General features: G+C 41.8%; 1 protein-coding gene across 4 annotated transcripts in view; it reads left to right on the top strand.

Annotated features, from left to right (window-relative positions):
• SGCD (sarcoglycan delta) overlaps positions 1-17,782 on the top strand; it is a 392,094-nt gene that overhangs the window by 253,924 nt on the left and 120,388 nt on the right. For all 4 annotated transcript variants that reach the window (XM_081281121.1, XM_081281122.1, XM_081281120.1 and 1 more), the window contains exon 5: positions 3,767-3,886. In XM_081281121.1, the coding sequence (XP_081137247.1) occupies positions 3,767-3,886 (120 nt within the window). The remainder of the gene's footprint in view (positions 1-3,766; positions 3,887-17,782) is intronic.

Here is a 17,782-nt window from a genome sequence, read left to right as displayed (position 1 = left end):
GTCCAGTTATGCTGGGCGGCATGCTTACAGGAAAGGATGCTGCCTTATTGGAAAGTCCCTGCCTTCCAAGCAATGAGGTCTACTTAGGCAATCCTGAGGATTCAAATATCCTGTGTTCCTGAAAAAAATATCTCAAAAGTCCTTTAGATGTTCTAATCTTAAAAATTTCAGGTAATCTCTTTGCATGAAACGATGCTTTCAGTGATAGTTACTTCCCAAGATAGACTACAAGTGTATATTTGACCCACAATGCTGCAAGGAGGAAGGTGGTAGGGTTGTTCCTGTACCCTCAGGTGTCAGTGTAGATGGGTCCCAGTGTCAAGGGAAATGGGGAAGGAATTTTCAGCTGAATGCCCCCCGCACCCCCGTCCTTTTCAACTCTCAGATTTGTGGCAGAGGCTTGACTTGGAGACTGTGGATAAATCCTGATGGATTCCAATCCAATTCTCCACCCTGTTCAGTAGAAGGCACTTCACCCATAGACTGTCAGACAAAGGCGGATTAACTGAAGATTAGTTTCACAGTATAAAGAGTGATTTTTTTTTTTTTTCATCCCAAGAGAAACAATGGGCTCACCAAGGGAACTCCAGAGCTGTCTCCCCTCTATTTGCATTTCCCTCTGGAGTCCTGTTTTAAGATTCCAGCCATGTCCAGGAAGTCTGGCAGCCCCAGGGAAAATCTACAAAGGGCAAGCCTTCTGCACCACTGAGCCAGCAGTTACTCTGTGGGGTTTTGGCTTAACTCCCAATTATGGAGTGTTAGATATCCAAATGGTTCTGGCCTTGGGTAAATTCCATTTTGTGTTCTATGAAGCCCCGAAAGGCAAGATAACTTTATCGTGCTTTGTACTTTCTGATTGATAGGGTCTCTTGAGTGCATTCCCCTGTAAGTCTCGCAGATGTTTAATGAGTCAGAGTAATCTCAGTCCAGACACAGGAAAGGACTCTTATCTCCCCAGGCGGGCAGTTTAGATCATCTTGTGCAGGTCCACAGAGGCCAAGTCCAAGCATCTGTGTCCTCCTGGAATGCCCTCACTTTGCCATGTGACTAGATCCAAAGTGGGCAAACTGCACTGACCCTCTGCCCATCCTGAGGTCATTCGTTCATCATTAATACTTCATTACATTCTCAGCCCCAACTCCCTAAAATGGTAATGTCCCTAAAGTATTGACAAGCGATAGTTTTCTTGAAGATGCAGTCAAGAAGAGAGCTACATCTTAGCCGCTACAGACATCCTTAATTCACATCCTTCATTCCATTTCTCTGTTCTTTTAAGATCCCCCTCTAGTTTCATCTCTGCTTTTCTGCTTTCTCTCCTCTTCATGAATCCCATCCCCTTGCTAATTTGGACATGTTGGCCAGTCCTCTTCTCCTTTCTGGACAATCAGACATATTCTTCTGTCGCAGAACAACTCTGAGAGCTGGGTTCCAGACTCGGGTCTGCCATTGGCTCCCTGGGCGCCCTTGGGAGAGCTCACCACGTCTTCACTGCCAGCTCTCCTCACCTACCACATGCAGTCGAGCTCATAAGATGACACCCAGGACCCAGGCTGCTTGGAAATTCTGTACAATCTCTGCCTTTTCCAATGTCCCTTCTTTGTGCATCAAGGGGCCAGCCGTGGATGCACTTGTAAGAAATGATTGTCTGCCAAATTGATATGATTATGTGAATGAGGAAAGTGCCCCGAGAGGCTTCATCATTCATCATTTTCAATGCATCACTACCACTGCAGTCGAAAACTGGTAATGGTGATGGAGATGACCATGGGAACTACATGAACAGCCTTCACATTTCATAGCATTTTTTCCACCTACGGAGTTCTTTTGCTGAATTCTATATTATTTGATCCATTCCAACTTTCTATGTTTCTATGAGATATAGAGAGAAGATCGTTGGTATTCTTTTTTTTTTTTTCTTTTTCTAATGGTACTGAAGGTTGAATCCAGGATCTTGTGCATAATAAGCAAGCAAGCACTCTACCACTGAGCTACCCCACCCTGAGCCCTCCTGATAGTCGTTCTATAGATGCAGACACCGAGATTCACAAAGATCAAATGACTTACCCAAAGTCACAGCAACAAAAAATTTGAGAGCATTGGTACATAATTCATGCCTCTTGATTCCTGTTCCAATATTCTTGACCAAGAGGAAAGCTGCCTTAGATGCCCAAGGGCTGACCTGACACTATTTGCCAGGTTTCATTGCTCCCTTTCCTGAGCGTGAATAATTTCACAGAGTGTCTTCAGACAGGGACATTTAGTGGCCGTGATGAATCCAGATCAAACAAAACACATGCACACAAAAGCCAGGGCAACTCTGATCCTGTCTGAACGCAGACAAAAACATAACAAACATTCTCAAACCAAAAGACCAAATATCCCTCATCCTAGTGAATGGGATCAACTGAGGTTTCTTTATTCGTGGCCATTTTAGCATTGCTCTGGGCTTTCCTGCTTCTAGATAAGATTTATTAAGATACCTGTCCTAACGTTAGTTGCAATTCTGAAAGGATTTAATCTGTCTTGCTTTCTTAACCTTTCCTGAAAATAACCTAACACGAGGCTAAAACCCAAGAGTCCTAGCAGCTTTTTAACAAGATGCCTCATGGTTACCCACCACACACCTTCACCTCCCTGCAGTGAATAAGAAATGGAGCTAGTTCACCTCCAGGTGTGTTTTTCATGGGTCTTTGGCTGTTAGGCACTGAGGACCCTTTCTTTGCTACATGTTATGAAGTAATAGTCTGAACACTACCTAGAAGGCAGCAAAAATGCCACGTCCGAATCTCCTGGGCATTTGGGGAAAAATACAAGATTTTTGGACACTATCAACAAATTTTACTATAGGAGTTCAAAGACCAAAAGATAAATTCCTTTTGATCAGAACTAGGTTCCATGAGGATGAACACAACACGGGTTTATTCAGATGCTTTATGAGAGCTACCTGGGAGATCCAGCTCAGATGGACTGAAATGTCTTCCTTTTAGAAATTCTGGCATATGAACTTGTTTTACTTTTTGTATAGTACCTAAAAACTCTCTGCAAATTTTTGTTTGTTGGTTAGCAGATTATTAAACTTGTATCAATATTTGTCCATCAGCAGGCAGGTACATGGGATCAGGAGCCAGTCTTCCCTATGTACTATTGCAGATACCCCACCCTCAAGAATAGCCTCTGTTATCATGTAATAAACTCGAAATTTATTTTTTATTGAATGACTTTCTGGCATGAAAGATTCAACAATTTCTAAAGCAATTAATTACAATATTTTATAGCCATCTCTGCCAGGAAATGATCTATCTAGTGAGGAAATAGACTTGTCTTAGTTCACATACAGCCACTGGGTCAAGGCTACAAAAGGAGGCAGATTTCAGCTAAATTTAAAGGAGCCCTTTTGAACATTGGGGCAGCTGAAGGTGGATGATCAACTTAAGAGGGGGTAAGCCTCTTGGGCCTTGACATATTCAACCAAGAATCTACAACTCTGCCACTGATTTGGTGGTTAGCTGAGAGAAATTTCATTTGAGCATTAGTTTGGAAGGAGGATGTGATGGTCTTTAGAATTATAGCCTAAGAACCCATCATTAAACGTAATTGACAAGAGATGACTCAGGTCAATAGGCTGATTTTCACGCTTGGTTTCTGAAAACCAATCCACTTAACATTAAAGTCCAACACAATTTTGTCAGATGCCTATGTTCTATGAAAAGTAGTCAAATTGCAGTAAAACTAACATACTTCTTCCTTTTCTTCCTCCCTCTCTTAGGTCCAAAAGCTGTAGAAGCTTACGGCAAAAAGTTTGAAGTAAAAACCATTTCTGGGAAACTGCTCTTCTCTGCAGATGACAATGAGGTGGTAGTAGGAGCTGAGAGATTAAGAGTTTTGGGTAAGGAAATTTTCAACATGTAATTGGTTTGATGCTGCCATACATACTTTAAAGGAAAACTGAAATGATACCATGGATTAAATGTTTGTGTCCCTACAAAATATGCACACCCCAATGTGACGGTATTTGGAGATGGTGCCTTTGTAAGTTTATTAGGTCTTCAGAGTGGAACCTTTATGCATTGTACTTATGTAGTGCCCATAGGAGGGAATGAAGAGTTACTCCTGTGTGCTCTTATGCCCCCTCTCTTTTGCCATATGAGGTCACAATGAGAAGCTGACAGTCGAAGGGGGCCCTCACCAGAACCCAAACAGGCTGAGACCTGGTCTCGGTCCTTAGCCTCCAGTATTGGTGTTGTAAGCCAGCCAGTCTGTGGTACTTTGTTACATCAGTCCAAACTAAGCAAATTGGTGTCCAAAAAAAGGAAACAAGGCCAATTTGCTGGACTCTTTTACAGTGAGGCAGTTGAATCTCCCCAGAGCCTGGCCCCCTGGTGAAAGTTTCTCATTCCATGACGTCATCTTGGCGCATCTTCCAGCTCTGAGTTTTGACTTGGATGGGTGGTCAGTCCAAAAATGATAATAGAGTATATGCTGTCCTTACAAACTGACAGTTTTGCCTGAAATAGTCAAGATTGTATACATGGTGAGCCAGGCAGGGTGATTCATGCCTATAATCCTAGTGACTCAGGAGGCCAAGACAGGACGATTGTAAGTCTGAGGCCCACCTCAGCAACTTAGTAAGACCCCCTTCTCAACACAAAAAATAAAAAGGGCTAGGGATGTGGCTCAGTGGTAAAGTATCCATCTGTTAATTCTCTAGGATATAAAAAAAAAAAAAGATTGTATACATGATACAGTGATCTGTAAATCTGGTTGTAAATTAAGAATCATCTGGGAAACTTGAAAAGTTGAGGTTCGTAGATCCAACTCTGACATATTGGATTATAAGCGGAGGTGGAACAACCTGCAAGTTTATTGTTAAAATATTTGCAAACTTTCCTGTTATGCCACTTTTGGAATCGTTGAATTGGGAACATACAACAAATGATTGTTCTATGACTATACACGGGATAGCCCAGCATGGTAGGGGTGCTCATATTGGAGTGGACCTGGTTTTTAACCCCTGCTGGCACCTACAAAAGTTGTGTGTCTTTGGGCAAGTTCCTGACATCACTGAGCCAGTTTCCTTTTCTGCTTCACTAGGTTAAGAACATTTGGCATATCAAGTCGTGGGCAGGGTTAAATGAGACCATGTTCTATGCACTTAACACAGTGCCTGTGCACAATGGGACTCAGTCACTGGTTGCTGCTGCTTGGGCCACTATGAGTACCTACTGTTTTCCCTTCTTCTGTTCCATAATACTCAGTGTAGCATGGTGGTTCCTAGCTCAAGCTCTGAGATGAACCCTTTGTGATTTTTAACTCCATTTCTGTCTTTTACTACCTCTGTGACCTTATGCTTGTGGTTTCAACTCTCTGTACCTGTTTAATCTATTCAATTGGCTCAGCAGAAATATTGATCTTTCCAGATTGTTGGAAAGATTGAATGAAATAGTATATTTAATATGTTGACCAAAACATCAAGTACTCAGTAAGTGCTAGCTATTGTTATCTTAAATTATTATTATTCTAAGTTCTTTCTAGTTGAAATTACTTCTTCCCTGCATTATTATTTGCCCTCCACATCTTTCAGTTCCATGACTTTCATCCACCTGGCTATCACTTCAGCCCTCAGTCAATCTGTTTTTGCATGAGCTAGCATGCACACTTGTGTTCGCACGCTAGCTCTCTTTCCTTCTCTCTCTCTCTCTTTCTCTCTCTCTCTCTCTCTCTCTCTCTCTCTCTCTCTCTCTTGTAAAATACACATTCACATCTAATGTCCTTGTTGGATGACTCAGATCTCCAGCTCTGACAGCTAGATCTTCCTCTTAGACTGGATATTCCACCAGCCTCTCAGACATGGCTGTTTCAAGTGCCTAGTCTAACACTCACATTCCATCCCGACCCTCTTCTCTCCAACTTTTGCTGGATTATTGTCCCTGTTGCTTATACTAGCCCCATTATTCTCTGCTCTCTCGGTCTCAACTTCAGCACCATCAGCTCAGCAGATTCAGAAGGCGGAACTGGCCGTTCATAGGGGCTGATGGGAGGAGAGACAGTGAGGCCAGGGAATCTAGTTCCTGACCCGTGGTTCAGCAGTGGTGTCACCTAGATCCGCTGCCTTTCTTTCAGGGCCTATTCTAATCTGTAACATGAGAGTTTCCTGGAGAAGTTTCCAAACAATGTTTTCTGGGACAGAATCTGAACAAAATTTCATATATAGCTCCAGTAAATAAGAAAGATAAAAGAGCAAGATTGCACTGGCATGTCACCAAGGATTTGGGGCAGAGAGGTCAGATATGGGAATCTTATCTGTGTAGTTTCATTCTTTCCCCCCTTTGTGTCCTGTATGGACTGCTTAGAATGAATTTTTAAAACCTGTTAAGTAGATTATCTTTCAAAACAATTCTCTGGACCACTTGCTATGATCTGGGTGCAATGCTTTGTATGCATTATTAAATTTAGACCTAATAAATTGCCTTGTGATATCATTGTCATGCCTACATTTCAGGTCCCAGAAAGGGGTTGAATCATAGGAGAGGTGAGCCATGGTTAGACTGAGAGCTGGCATCCCCTGCCTGCTACTTTGTATGCAGAAGGCCTTACTTTAAGGCACCATTCTTTGCTGACTCCTCTCATTAGACCATTTTCAAATGAGGAAAGTAGGTCTTGAAAAGGTGAATAAATTTGCCCAAGACCAAGTGCCAGTAAGAATTAGGACCTGAGTACAAGTTCTGCCCACGGACCCCAGCCTCAATGCATTTCTCACACACGATATATTAATCTAAGACCTTCTCCACTCACAATTGATGCTTTTCTCTGTTTGTAAAAATGACATTTTTCACATTAATTGTAGGTGAGGCAGGGGAGCACAAATTTTCAGGTTGTCCCCTTGTTCCAGAGGACTTTACGTTACTAATTCTAAAATAATTGTCCAGGGAGAGAAGTGACACTATCTCATACCAGGATCACTTTGGAAAAGTGGGTTTGACAACTTCCCATTAGTTGCTTGGTGCTTTCTGAGTCACCTCACTACATTAAAATCTGTCTTTGCAAAAACAGTTGCTGAATAACTTTAAATGTCCAAGTACTTTGGTTTAACCCTTATTGTACAAAATCTTGTTGTACAAAACTCTGTACAAAACTCATTTACAGATTCCCCCTGCCCCACAGCTACGTAAACAATATTGGAATATGATTGTAGCTTGGGATCACTTCAGTGCAGGTGGATATTTTGCTGTGGTTTGTGCTTATTTGTCATAGTTTTCTTAGAGAATGATACATGATAAAGCCTGTCTCTCTCCATCATTAGGAGAATTTGCTTTTCTTATGTAAAAATGAAGAAGAAAAGCATCAAAATAAACTCCACTGCTGCTACCAGTGTGAAAAAGATTTGGAAATGTCCACCCCACAAATCTTGCATCAACCTACTTGGTGAAATGAGCCAAGGGTGCTGCAGAAATGAGCTTCCTGTCAGCTGGGACTCAGCCATATGGTGTGGAACGAGAAGCTTAGGCAATTTCATTTTCAGCTTAATGAGAAGTTTTGTCTTTGTGAGTTGTCAAGCTGCACAACTCTTGAAGTTTGACTCTGGAAGCCTATTTCTTGGTTTGAAACCTTGCTCAGCCTCTCAGGCTCTGAGTTATCCAATTCAAGTCTACTTTTCTCACTAAGCTTGAATTTCCACTCGTCTAAAACACAGAAGAACAAGATAAAGAAAGAAAAAAGAAAAGAATGAGTAGAGCAAGAAGTATAAGTAAATATTATACACAGAGTTATTTCAGTTCATAGGAATAAGCAATAGGGAACCAAAAAGATAATGTATCTGGGATGCATTGGTTCCAAATATTTTCTAAAGTTCTTCTCCAGCCTTGAGTTATATAGGTCAGTGGTAAAGTGTGCTCTTAACATGTGCAAGGCCCTGAGTTCATTCCCAGCAACACACACACACACACACACACACACACACACACACACACACATACGTATACATACACATACATTCTTACACTCATACATAGACTTCTAGATAACCACACTCAACCTAGAGCACATTCAAGAGACCTCAAAGAGCATGGCCAGAGACCTGGAAGCCATTCTTCATGCAGAATGGTTCAATCATCTGGAAACATACAGCCTCCTGTGGCAGTGCAGGGGCATCAATGTGAGCAGGCTGCACTTGCTGACCTGTATATGCCTGTCATTCCTGCGAGATCGATGCCATTGAGTCGCTGAGCACAGCTTTTGTAATTCACTCTGTCCTGCAATCCTGGTCTCTGTCATTTGGTAGCTGTGGCTGGACAAGTTGCTTCTGCTTTTTCGGCACCCTTTTCCCCTCTCCGTGACATCTGGACCTTGGCATTGTTGGAGAACTTAGTGGCATGAGGAGCACTGGGTGTGTACCCCTGAGTGTGGCGCCCAGGTCAGCACTCAATACATTCTGACTCTTGCTTTGTTGGTAATGGCTTCTCTGGGCCCACTTGGGCTTCCAGAAGCTGATCCAGACTGAAATCCTATATTTCATTTCTTGGGGGTTCACAAAAGAAATTGGCTTGAAACTTCTAAGGGCTCTCATGCATGAGGTGAGTTTGGATTAATGGATCCCCTGGACAGGGCCAGGGTCAAAACCATTTTACCTGTGAGCAGGTAATGTTGAGCTTATGAATATAAGTGTTCTCATTTCAAATGATCCCAGAGTCTTTATTTTATTAGCCCAGAACTATCCTCTTAATCCTAGCTCCAAATTCCCAGCAGCCTGAACCTTCCCACCTTGTGTGTTGGACTTCTGTTCATCCCTTCTACTTCATTAGGAATCCCACAAATGCCCTGCCTCTCCAGGGCCCACCTGACTAATTCTCCTTATGGGTCCACCTTTGTTCAAGGTCTGGCTTTCATTTCATTCTTTGTACAAACACTAATGTTGTTGCAATTCTTGAGGTTTATGGAGCATGGAGCATGGGGTTGGGTTCTTTGTCTTTGAATTGGAAGAATGAAATCCACAGATACAAGTTGAGATCAAAGTAACAGGATTTATTAGAGTAATAGAAAGAAAGCAAGGTTTCCAAAGGGGAGGGGTACCGAGCAAAGGATCCTGGAGAGTGACTATTATCTAAGGATATTTGTGAATCGACAGGGTTAAGAAAGTGAGCTCCCCACCCAATCCTGAGTAAGACACTAAGTGCCCACAAGCTTTTCACATGTTCTCTGGTCTAATTATGTCACTGTGTCTTTGTTTTATTTATGTATGTATGTATGTATGTATGTATGTATGTATGTGTACCTGGGTACCAAGCACGAGATGTCTCATTATCAGTTATTTCTTTTTTTCTCTGCTTACCAAGGAGTTGGCCTGACCTTGATGAGGCCTGGCTTTTGTAGGTATTTTCTCAGCCCCGCTACACACAGATCTGAACTTAAAGGAGCTCAAGTTTCCTGCCTATCCATTTTAATCCTTTTTCCCACCTCATTATGAGCTACTTAGGTCTAGCACAAAAAAAAATTCAGTTTGTAATCAGGTCCATTCATTTAATGACCCCAAAGGTGTAAAATTAGTATTCAAGATGAGGCATGATAGAGTTTATCTTTCATTAGAGAACATAGTTATTAAATATTGGATAAAAGTGGTCTTTAATAAGCAGCAAGAATATAGGCAATAAAAAGCCAGGGCATCTAAGAGACATCTTCATAGCAACGCTAGGTAAAGCGTGACTTTGGTTTTCATTAATGACCGATTTCATTGAACAATGAATCGGGCATTATAGCATTTATAAACAAAGCATAATCATAAAGTGCTATTCTAATTGTTAATTAGGTCTATTTATACTTTAGATTAGTTTTTTCATTATGTCCTCTAGATGCCACTTGATGCTAATTATCTGAGTTACATTATTATCAAGTGAAAAACATTTTTAATTAAATCTAAAGCCATTTAAATTAGCATAAAATTTATAGAAATTTAAATGTGGCCTGATGCTTAACTGTTTTTTTTTTTTTTTTTTTTGGACTACTCAGATGATAAAACTCTCTATTGCACCCTGGCAAACTGATGATTATGATAAGAGGAACCAAGGATATTCATAGTGATAATGTTCATTCATTAAATCAGTGTGTGTCTATCATACATATGTACATTTATATAACATATGTCTATGTAGGTATGTGTAAGTGGTGTCTCTGAATTACTGTTACTGGTGCCACAGAGATTCAAGGATGGATGCCACTGGAGCTCTGTGTCTAAAGAGATGAGACAAACTGACAGGTTTCTGTGAGCCCAGGGAGGAAACCAGCTGCCTAAGGAGGGGGATAGAAGAGAGGACCTGTAGAACCCAGCAGGGGAGGGCAGGAGAGAGTTTAGAATCTTAAACTGGTAACCAGGGACATTTGAACTAGTTCTTGAGTACAGATGATGGGTGGGGGAGATACAGGGAGAAGACTGGCCTGGTGAATGGGATAGTTTATCATTCAGGACTCACTTGGCTGCAAGTAATATAAATCCAACCCAGAGTGAGAACTGGAAAGTTTTACTGGCTCATCTGATTGGAAAGCCCTCAGGTAGTTGGCTGCAAGCTGGATTTAGTGGTTCATAGGATGAGACCAGACTTCTTCTGTCTTGTTTTCTCTTACCATGTCTCTGCTCTGCTTTACAAGCTATATTCTGTCCTCAGCTTCGCTGGTGAGCATAGAGTGTTTATCTTCCTAACAAAAATTCAACCACTGGGGCTATGTGCCTAGTCATTGAAACCAAGATGCTGGAATCTGCAGGTTAGTGAGGTCTGGGTCCTATCCCAACTGCTAGAGCTAAGGTTGGACTGACAGTGAGTGAAACAGGCCATTCTCCAAGGGAAAACCAGAATATTGTTAACAAGAGAAGGAATAGATGCTAGGCAAAGACAAAGTCAAGTATTTGTTTCAGTAATCAAAGTTACAATCGTAGCAAATTGTAATGATCACACATGAGACTGGAACCCAGGAATTGCTCAATACCTCATCAAAAAGATCTTCCCTGACCACTTTATAAAAATGTTACATTCTCACCACCGATGTACATATCCAGAGTGGGCAAAATATGGCCCATGGGCCAAATAGGTCAAAACCACTTCCTGTTTTGAAAAAAAAAATGCTTTTTTGGAACACAGTCAAGGTGGTACATTTAAGTATCATCTCTTTGGTTCTGTGCTATCATGACAGAGTTGAGTAGTTGAGTCAAAGATCATATGGTTCACAAAACACAAAATATTTACTGTCTGGTTATTTACAGTAAAAGTTTTCAGAATCCTGGCCTGTACCTTTATTTTACTTTATTCTTCTTTAGAAAGGTTATCATAACACGACATGCTAGATATTTGGTTTTCCCCTTCTTTCCTTTTTAGAATATAAGCTTTATATGGCAGCAGGAAGTCTTTTTTAGCAAAGTCTTGAATAGCCCCTTTCATAAAGAAAGTGTCCAGTAATGTTTTTGCATGTATGGACTGAAAGATTCAATCATGGGACTCTTCAACAATTAATGTGACAATGTAGTGTAAAGAAGGGAGGGGGAACTTACACTCAAGTTACAAAGATATTAGAATACCTTTGTTGAAGATTCACTACAACCTCAACTAGGATAGTAAGAGATGAAAAAGTCAAATGGGAAAGACCATCTAATGAAATCTGGTAAATCACTAGACATGAAGGGTCCAGAGAGAGGGAAGTTATAAATATCTCTGGTGTTGTGAGCTGCCTTAGTCAGACAGTTGTGGTGTCATTAACAGAAATTGGTAGGAGATCAGAGATGAACAGCTTAGCTTTACATGTACTGGGTCTTGGAGTTTTACCTCTCCCATGGGGAGGTCCTCTGTCCAGCAGAAAATGCCAGAAAAATGCCCACAAGAGATGCAGTCTGAGCAGAGGGGCTGCAGAGTTGCTCACATAGTTTGATCATATGCACAAGAAAGATGGCCTAGGAGTGTCCCGGAGCAAGTAGCTGGAGAAGTTCATCAATTTCAGCTTCCTTGAAGCCCTTAGCTTTCCAGACCTTCTGTGTCTCTGAAGAAAAACCCAGGGCTGGCTTACAGAGGCTCAGGTTTCCCTCCCTGATGCCTGTTGGGGAGTCACAGGCCCTACCCTATGTTCTTATACCGATCCTCTCTGCCTTCCACCAAAGCTATGTGAAGAAACTCAAAATCGGCTGGATTCAACACAATTTGATTCTGTCCTATTATCAGCTATGTGACCTTGACTGCACTATTAAAATTGCTCTCCACAAACAGCATGTCTCCCTTCCTTTCACTTTGCCTCCATCTATTTTCATCTTTGTCTTTCTACAGTATTTTGTCAGTGTCAGAAAACATCAGAGAGGCTCTGAAGGATTAAAGAGTAGAACCTGGGTCCTCCTGTAGGCTAGTTGAAAACTGAGTAATTCAGACACTGATCCTCAAGCACAAGAGTTCACCAATCTAGGAATTTGTCACTTGGGTGACAAATCAGAGGAGCCTGAAACTTGCCAAGGCCCTCCTCCTTCTTGGTATTGCAGAGATAAATTTGGGGGGATTTAACTGTTTATAAAGAATTGCTGGGGTGTAGCTCAGTGGTAAGGTGCTTGCCTAGCATATGTGATGCCTTAGGTTCAATCCCCAGTGCCCCCAAAAAAGGAGAATGAGAAAGAGCAGAAGGAAGAAGAAGAAAAGAAAAACAAATGTTGGTTCTATAGTTCTTCCAGGGTACCTCATTCCAAAGTTGGTTTAGTATTTACAGGAATACAGGAATAATGTCTTAGATCATGAAAATACATTTCCCATAAATAATGCAGCAAGAAAGCCAAATGTAAAAGAGTCTCAGATGAACAACCCCAACCTCATAAACCAGAGACACTTAATGAGAAAAAGCACAATTCTACAATAGAGAAATAATAAAGGAGTTTCATTGTAAATACTATCATCACTCTTCAAAAGCATTAAAAAGAGCTGGCGCGGAAGCTAGGGCAGTGCCACACCTAGAGCTTCAGGCAGGCACCCACCCATGTGTGCGGGCAGTGCCAGCTTCAGTGTTTCAGCCCAATCCCCCGATGCTCCAGGAGGTAATTCCTGATGCAGGAGGAAAGACGTTTGCTGAGCCCCACATCATTTTTCCTTTGGCACCAGGGAGATGTGATTTACAATGAGCGTGATGGATTCAGGGTTCTGTGTACACTTCCCCAGCTGTCCCAGAGCCACAGCCTCAGCAAACCTCCCCCAGATGCTCAGCTCAGCCCCTGGCTTCCTCAGGGCCTGCATGTGGGGGTGGGAAGAAGGCAGCCAGGGACATTTATCTGCTTTCTAGTTTGATTAAAGTGTTGATGAGATACATTCCTGGGATGCTTTGAAGAGAACCAATTACAGCACTTAGCAAAGGAGGGGCAGATGTTTTGGGTTTGTTTGTTTGTACAACTGACAAGATTTTGATTTCTCTATCAAGTTGCAGTCAGCACCACTTTTAGACATCTGTTGGTACGAAAACTTATTATCAAAGTTTTCTTCTTGCCAGTTAACACCATGAGGGTCTGTTCACAGGAGGAGATCAACTTCTGTCAGGGCATCCTCAATGTCAACAGGTGTATTGTCTCCTTTGTTATTAATGACACGGACTGTTAGGGAATATTCTTATGCCACCAAAAGTCACCAAGGGAGAATTTTATTTTCCTTCTTTCTTTCCAACAGAAGCCAAGAGGAATGTTGGTATTCCACAGTGACACTTGCAACTTAATGAGATGGCAATGTGAATAAGAAAATCTCACTACTCAGGACAGGGAAGGAAATTAACTTTATTCTCCTTTATTGGAAGGACTTGGATTTTATTTGTTCATTTGAGTGTGAAAGAAAAGTACTAAAATATTCTTTTAAGTTCTTTATTCATTTCCTCCCCCATATCCCTACACTTTTGCCATGTACATCCCTCCCAGTATCAATTCTCTTTGTACCCTTCTTCTTCAAGAAGAGTGGCTAAGTTGACAAGGGTGAATCTAAGCAAAGGAAATAGGGAGAAAGGGGGGGGGGATATCCAAACCCCTCCAAGGCCTAGAGTAGAAACAAAATGCTTATTTTTTCTCTCTCTCTTTAGGATAGTACTGTGGGATGGTAGAATGGTTGCATATAGGATTTGGAGATAGACTGCTTAGATTCTAGTCTTATTACAACTTTGGATGAGTTTCTGAATCTCTGAAAACCTCAGGTTTCTCATCTATAAAATGGAGCCATAAGAATGTCCTGGACATGTTGCCAAGCACACAATTAGTGCCCAAAATGTTGCTGCTTATTGTCACTGTTTATTCTGCAAATTCTTTTTGAGCAGCATTTGTTCGACTATCACAGATTAAAGTTCAGTGCAGAGATGTGTAAACACAGGACAGAATTTCCTCGTGAGATGTTCCCAAGTAGAGTTCAGTCAGGTAGGGGCGACAGTGCACATGCCCAGTAACATCAGATACAGCAGCAGCAGCAGTAAATATTTTAAAAACTTAATTAACAAAGACATCTGATAGAACTTGGCTGAGAGGATTAGGTGGTAAATGCAGGCAATAGAATAGTGACCAAGAGAAACCTCTTAGGGGTGTTGAGGGAGAAGGCAAGGTGGAGGGCAGAGGTTGACTCAGCAGAAGCAATGGAAAAGAGTGACAGCCTCTGCAGATGCCTCAGCACAGCTGTATGTGACCCAGGAGCTGGGGTGGTCGGCCATTGCTTTCTCCAGCAAATGAAGATACTTGGATTTCTTGTTGGGCAAGAGACTGTCATTACTAGCAGATAGAGAACAGGAATTGCTTTCCTTCCCAAAGCAATCTGAGTTAAGGAGATGTCTCAGAGATCAGCTACAACCTGCTGGGGACTTTCCTTCTTGGCAGTGTACTGTGAAGGATGTGACTGAAATGGTAATGGGAACATGTGATTTTAGTTTGATTCTGTAAGTCAGAGAGGAAAGACAGAGTTAGACTCAGGCGTTATTTATGATGCAAGAACATTCTCAGTTCAAAGAAAGGAAGTGACATCAACAGGAAGCCTCTTGGCATGAGCTAAGCTGTCATACAGCAGATCTCTATTCAAGAGTCACATTACATTCAACACATTAACTGAGCACTGACTCTGGCTAACTGCTGTGCTAACCATGGTCACACCCTGGGGTTCTGACTTTCTGGAATCCAGAGGCAAGCACAGACAGAGGTTTTGAATATTTATGCAAAAAGCATGCATGCTATTATAGGAGCAAAGTACAAGATGTTTTGGAAACATAAATCAGGGGATTTATTTAAGAGGAAAGTCTTCCCAAGGCAAGTGGTGATTGAGACAGGAAGGATAAATTAGAGTGAGTCAGTCCAAGGGCTGGAGAGTCCGGGTGCAGAGCAGCTGTTTCAGGCACACAGAAAACCTTATAGCAAGTTTTTGTGAAGCAAGACCATTTGGAGAGAAAGAAACAAAAACAAATTTTAGAAGTTCAATATAGAGAGACCATGGAGCGGAGTGCCCATTCATGAAAGGCAAGAGGTTGTGACTGTAGTAGTTAGTATTTTTAAATCCTTAAACTCTGTGGAGAGTGACCTTTGCCCTGCTCTGAGTTACTTTATGATGTATAGAACAGCCATCTTCAAACCTTGCCTCGCCCTGAGTTTCTCCTTTTTATAAAGCAGCTGTGCCCTGAGGTAATCCGTTTTGGGTGCAAGGACTAAGGCAGAATGACATTGTAACTTGTTTGCATAAAGAGACAAGGACCAGCTGTTGGACATATAGAACTTATCAAAAAGAATGACCCCCAGCTACACAGCACAATCATAAGGCACAGACTGATAAATAAACAGATGTGCTCATAAAAAACAGACCACCTGTGAGCTTGTCATATAAATCATAAGCACATAGGTACCCACCTCAGAGAGACTAGGCCTATGAGCTTATCAAACACCCCAGGCCACCCAGTGAGCCACCTGCCCACCTGGAACACATAAGGGCAATGAAGATACTGGTATGGCAGCTCACAGTGCCTGTCATCTTATACCACCTGGGGAACATATTAGGAGAGGGACAGGATGTCCCCAGGACTTCAGTTCTCCTTTCTTGACACAGCCCACTTTGAAACTGCCTGCTGTCTGGACCCTTACTTTGAACAAGTTCTGTACCCTGAACAGCTGGGGCCCTGAACAGGTTCTTTGGTGGCTAATCTTGTCTGACCACCTGCAGTGACTCTTTTGCATTTGTGTCTGCTCTCAGTCATTGCTCTTGGCTTGGCCTCTTGAAACCCTGTGGCCAGCTTAACCCTTTCTTAGCCGGTTCTGTAAGCCACATGTATTGTTGTGTAAATTCAAGTGTGATGTGTGACTTGAGTGATATATGTATTAGCAATTAGGATCAGAATAAAGTAAAAGAGCCTGTCATTGCCCTGCTCATGGCCACCAAGTGAACCAGGAACACTCGGTGAATTCAAGCCAATGAAAGTGATATAGAATTTATGGAATTACAACACCATGGAAAGACACCAATGTGTCCAGTCTATTTTTTGGCATAGCTGGTTCAAACATTCTCCACACCAGGCACTGTCGAATCTCTTTTTGTGTGTTTTATTTGTTCTCACCACAGCCCTGAGATGGGTTGTGTCCTTGTGCTAAGTTTTTATGTGAGAAAACTGACAGACAGGCACATTCCCAAGAGTAAGCAACAAGTTAAAGGGCAGAATGAGATGCAAAACCAGATAGTCAGATTCCTGAATCTTTATTTTGTTCATGTTGTAAACATCTTATTGAGGTATAGTTGAGATATTATTCAATGTACCCATTTAAACTGTAGAAGTCAATGTTTTTCAGTTTAAAGCTTTGCTTTTCCCATAGATCATAGAGGGGAGATAAAGAAATGTGTTTTCCTCATTCATTGAAAGGTTAACTCCTATAACAAGGACATATTAACAAGAGAAAAGTATGCTAAATTTATTTAATGTACATTATATGCAGCATGGAAGCCTTTAGATATTTATACCCCCCAAAAGAGGAAGCTGTGTGGGTTCATGCTTAGGTTTGATGAAGAATGTATGTATGTGCTTGTGCATATGAATCTACTAGAAAGCCACAACATTACAGGGAGAACTCTGTGCATGTGAAGCTGTTTAGATTTTATGTTAAAGGAAATGGGGAGGCATTGAAGGGTTTCAGACTGAAGAATGACAAGATGTAGTGTGTGTTTTATGGGACACTGTGAGGAAGAACAGCCAGGGATAGGTTGGACAGATGCACTAAACATTAAACCAAATCCATTCTTGAAATTTATGCTTAGAGGTTTAATCAAAAACAAAAAAAAGACCTCCTCAAAAGAAAGTTATGCAGCCTATTTGGTAGGACTTGTAGATCTCACAAACAATTCAGAAGGCTCATTTTTGCCTTCAGCCCAAAGTAAAGAGGCCAAGCATCCGAGAAAGGGCAGGAGCACCCTGGTTGGCAAAGACATGGCACACCGTATGAGTGCTGAATGCAGCACATTGTTCCTCCCATTAGGTTGCTTGATGTGAGATGATCAGAGGTCAAAGCACATTCAAACTATTTGTATTGTATCACGGGCTTGGGGAAGAAGTTGCTTTTAACCAAACAAAGGGGAGAGTGATATGAAATCAATATGCAGGGTGCCTGTGAGCTATGAAGGAAAGTAATGTGCTTTTCTTCTTTGGCTTTTAAAAGCATCTCAGCTGCCAGGGAGAATGACTTTCCCTCTCAGACTTTCTCTCTCTCTATCCGGCTGGTTACTAGGGACTATTCAGGCTCTAGTGTCTCTGCTGGGTGTTTAATGAGGGCATCCTTCCATGAGAGGCTGAGCAA

The sequence above is a fragment of the Spermophilus citellus genome (genome assembly GCF_964194105.1).
Source record: "Spermophilus citellus genome assembly, chromosome: 1".
NCBI classification, from domain to species: Eukaryota; Metazoa; Chordata; class Mammalia; order Rodentia; family Sciuridae; genus Spermophilus; species Spermophilus citellus.
The sequence above is the reverse complement of the archived record's forward strand: the minus strand, read 5'-3'. Positions and strand labels throughout refer to the sequence as shown.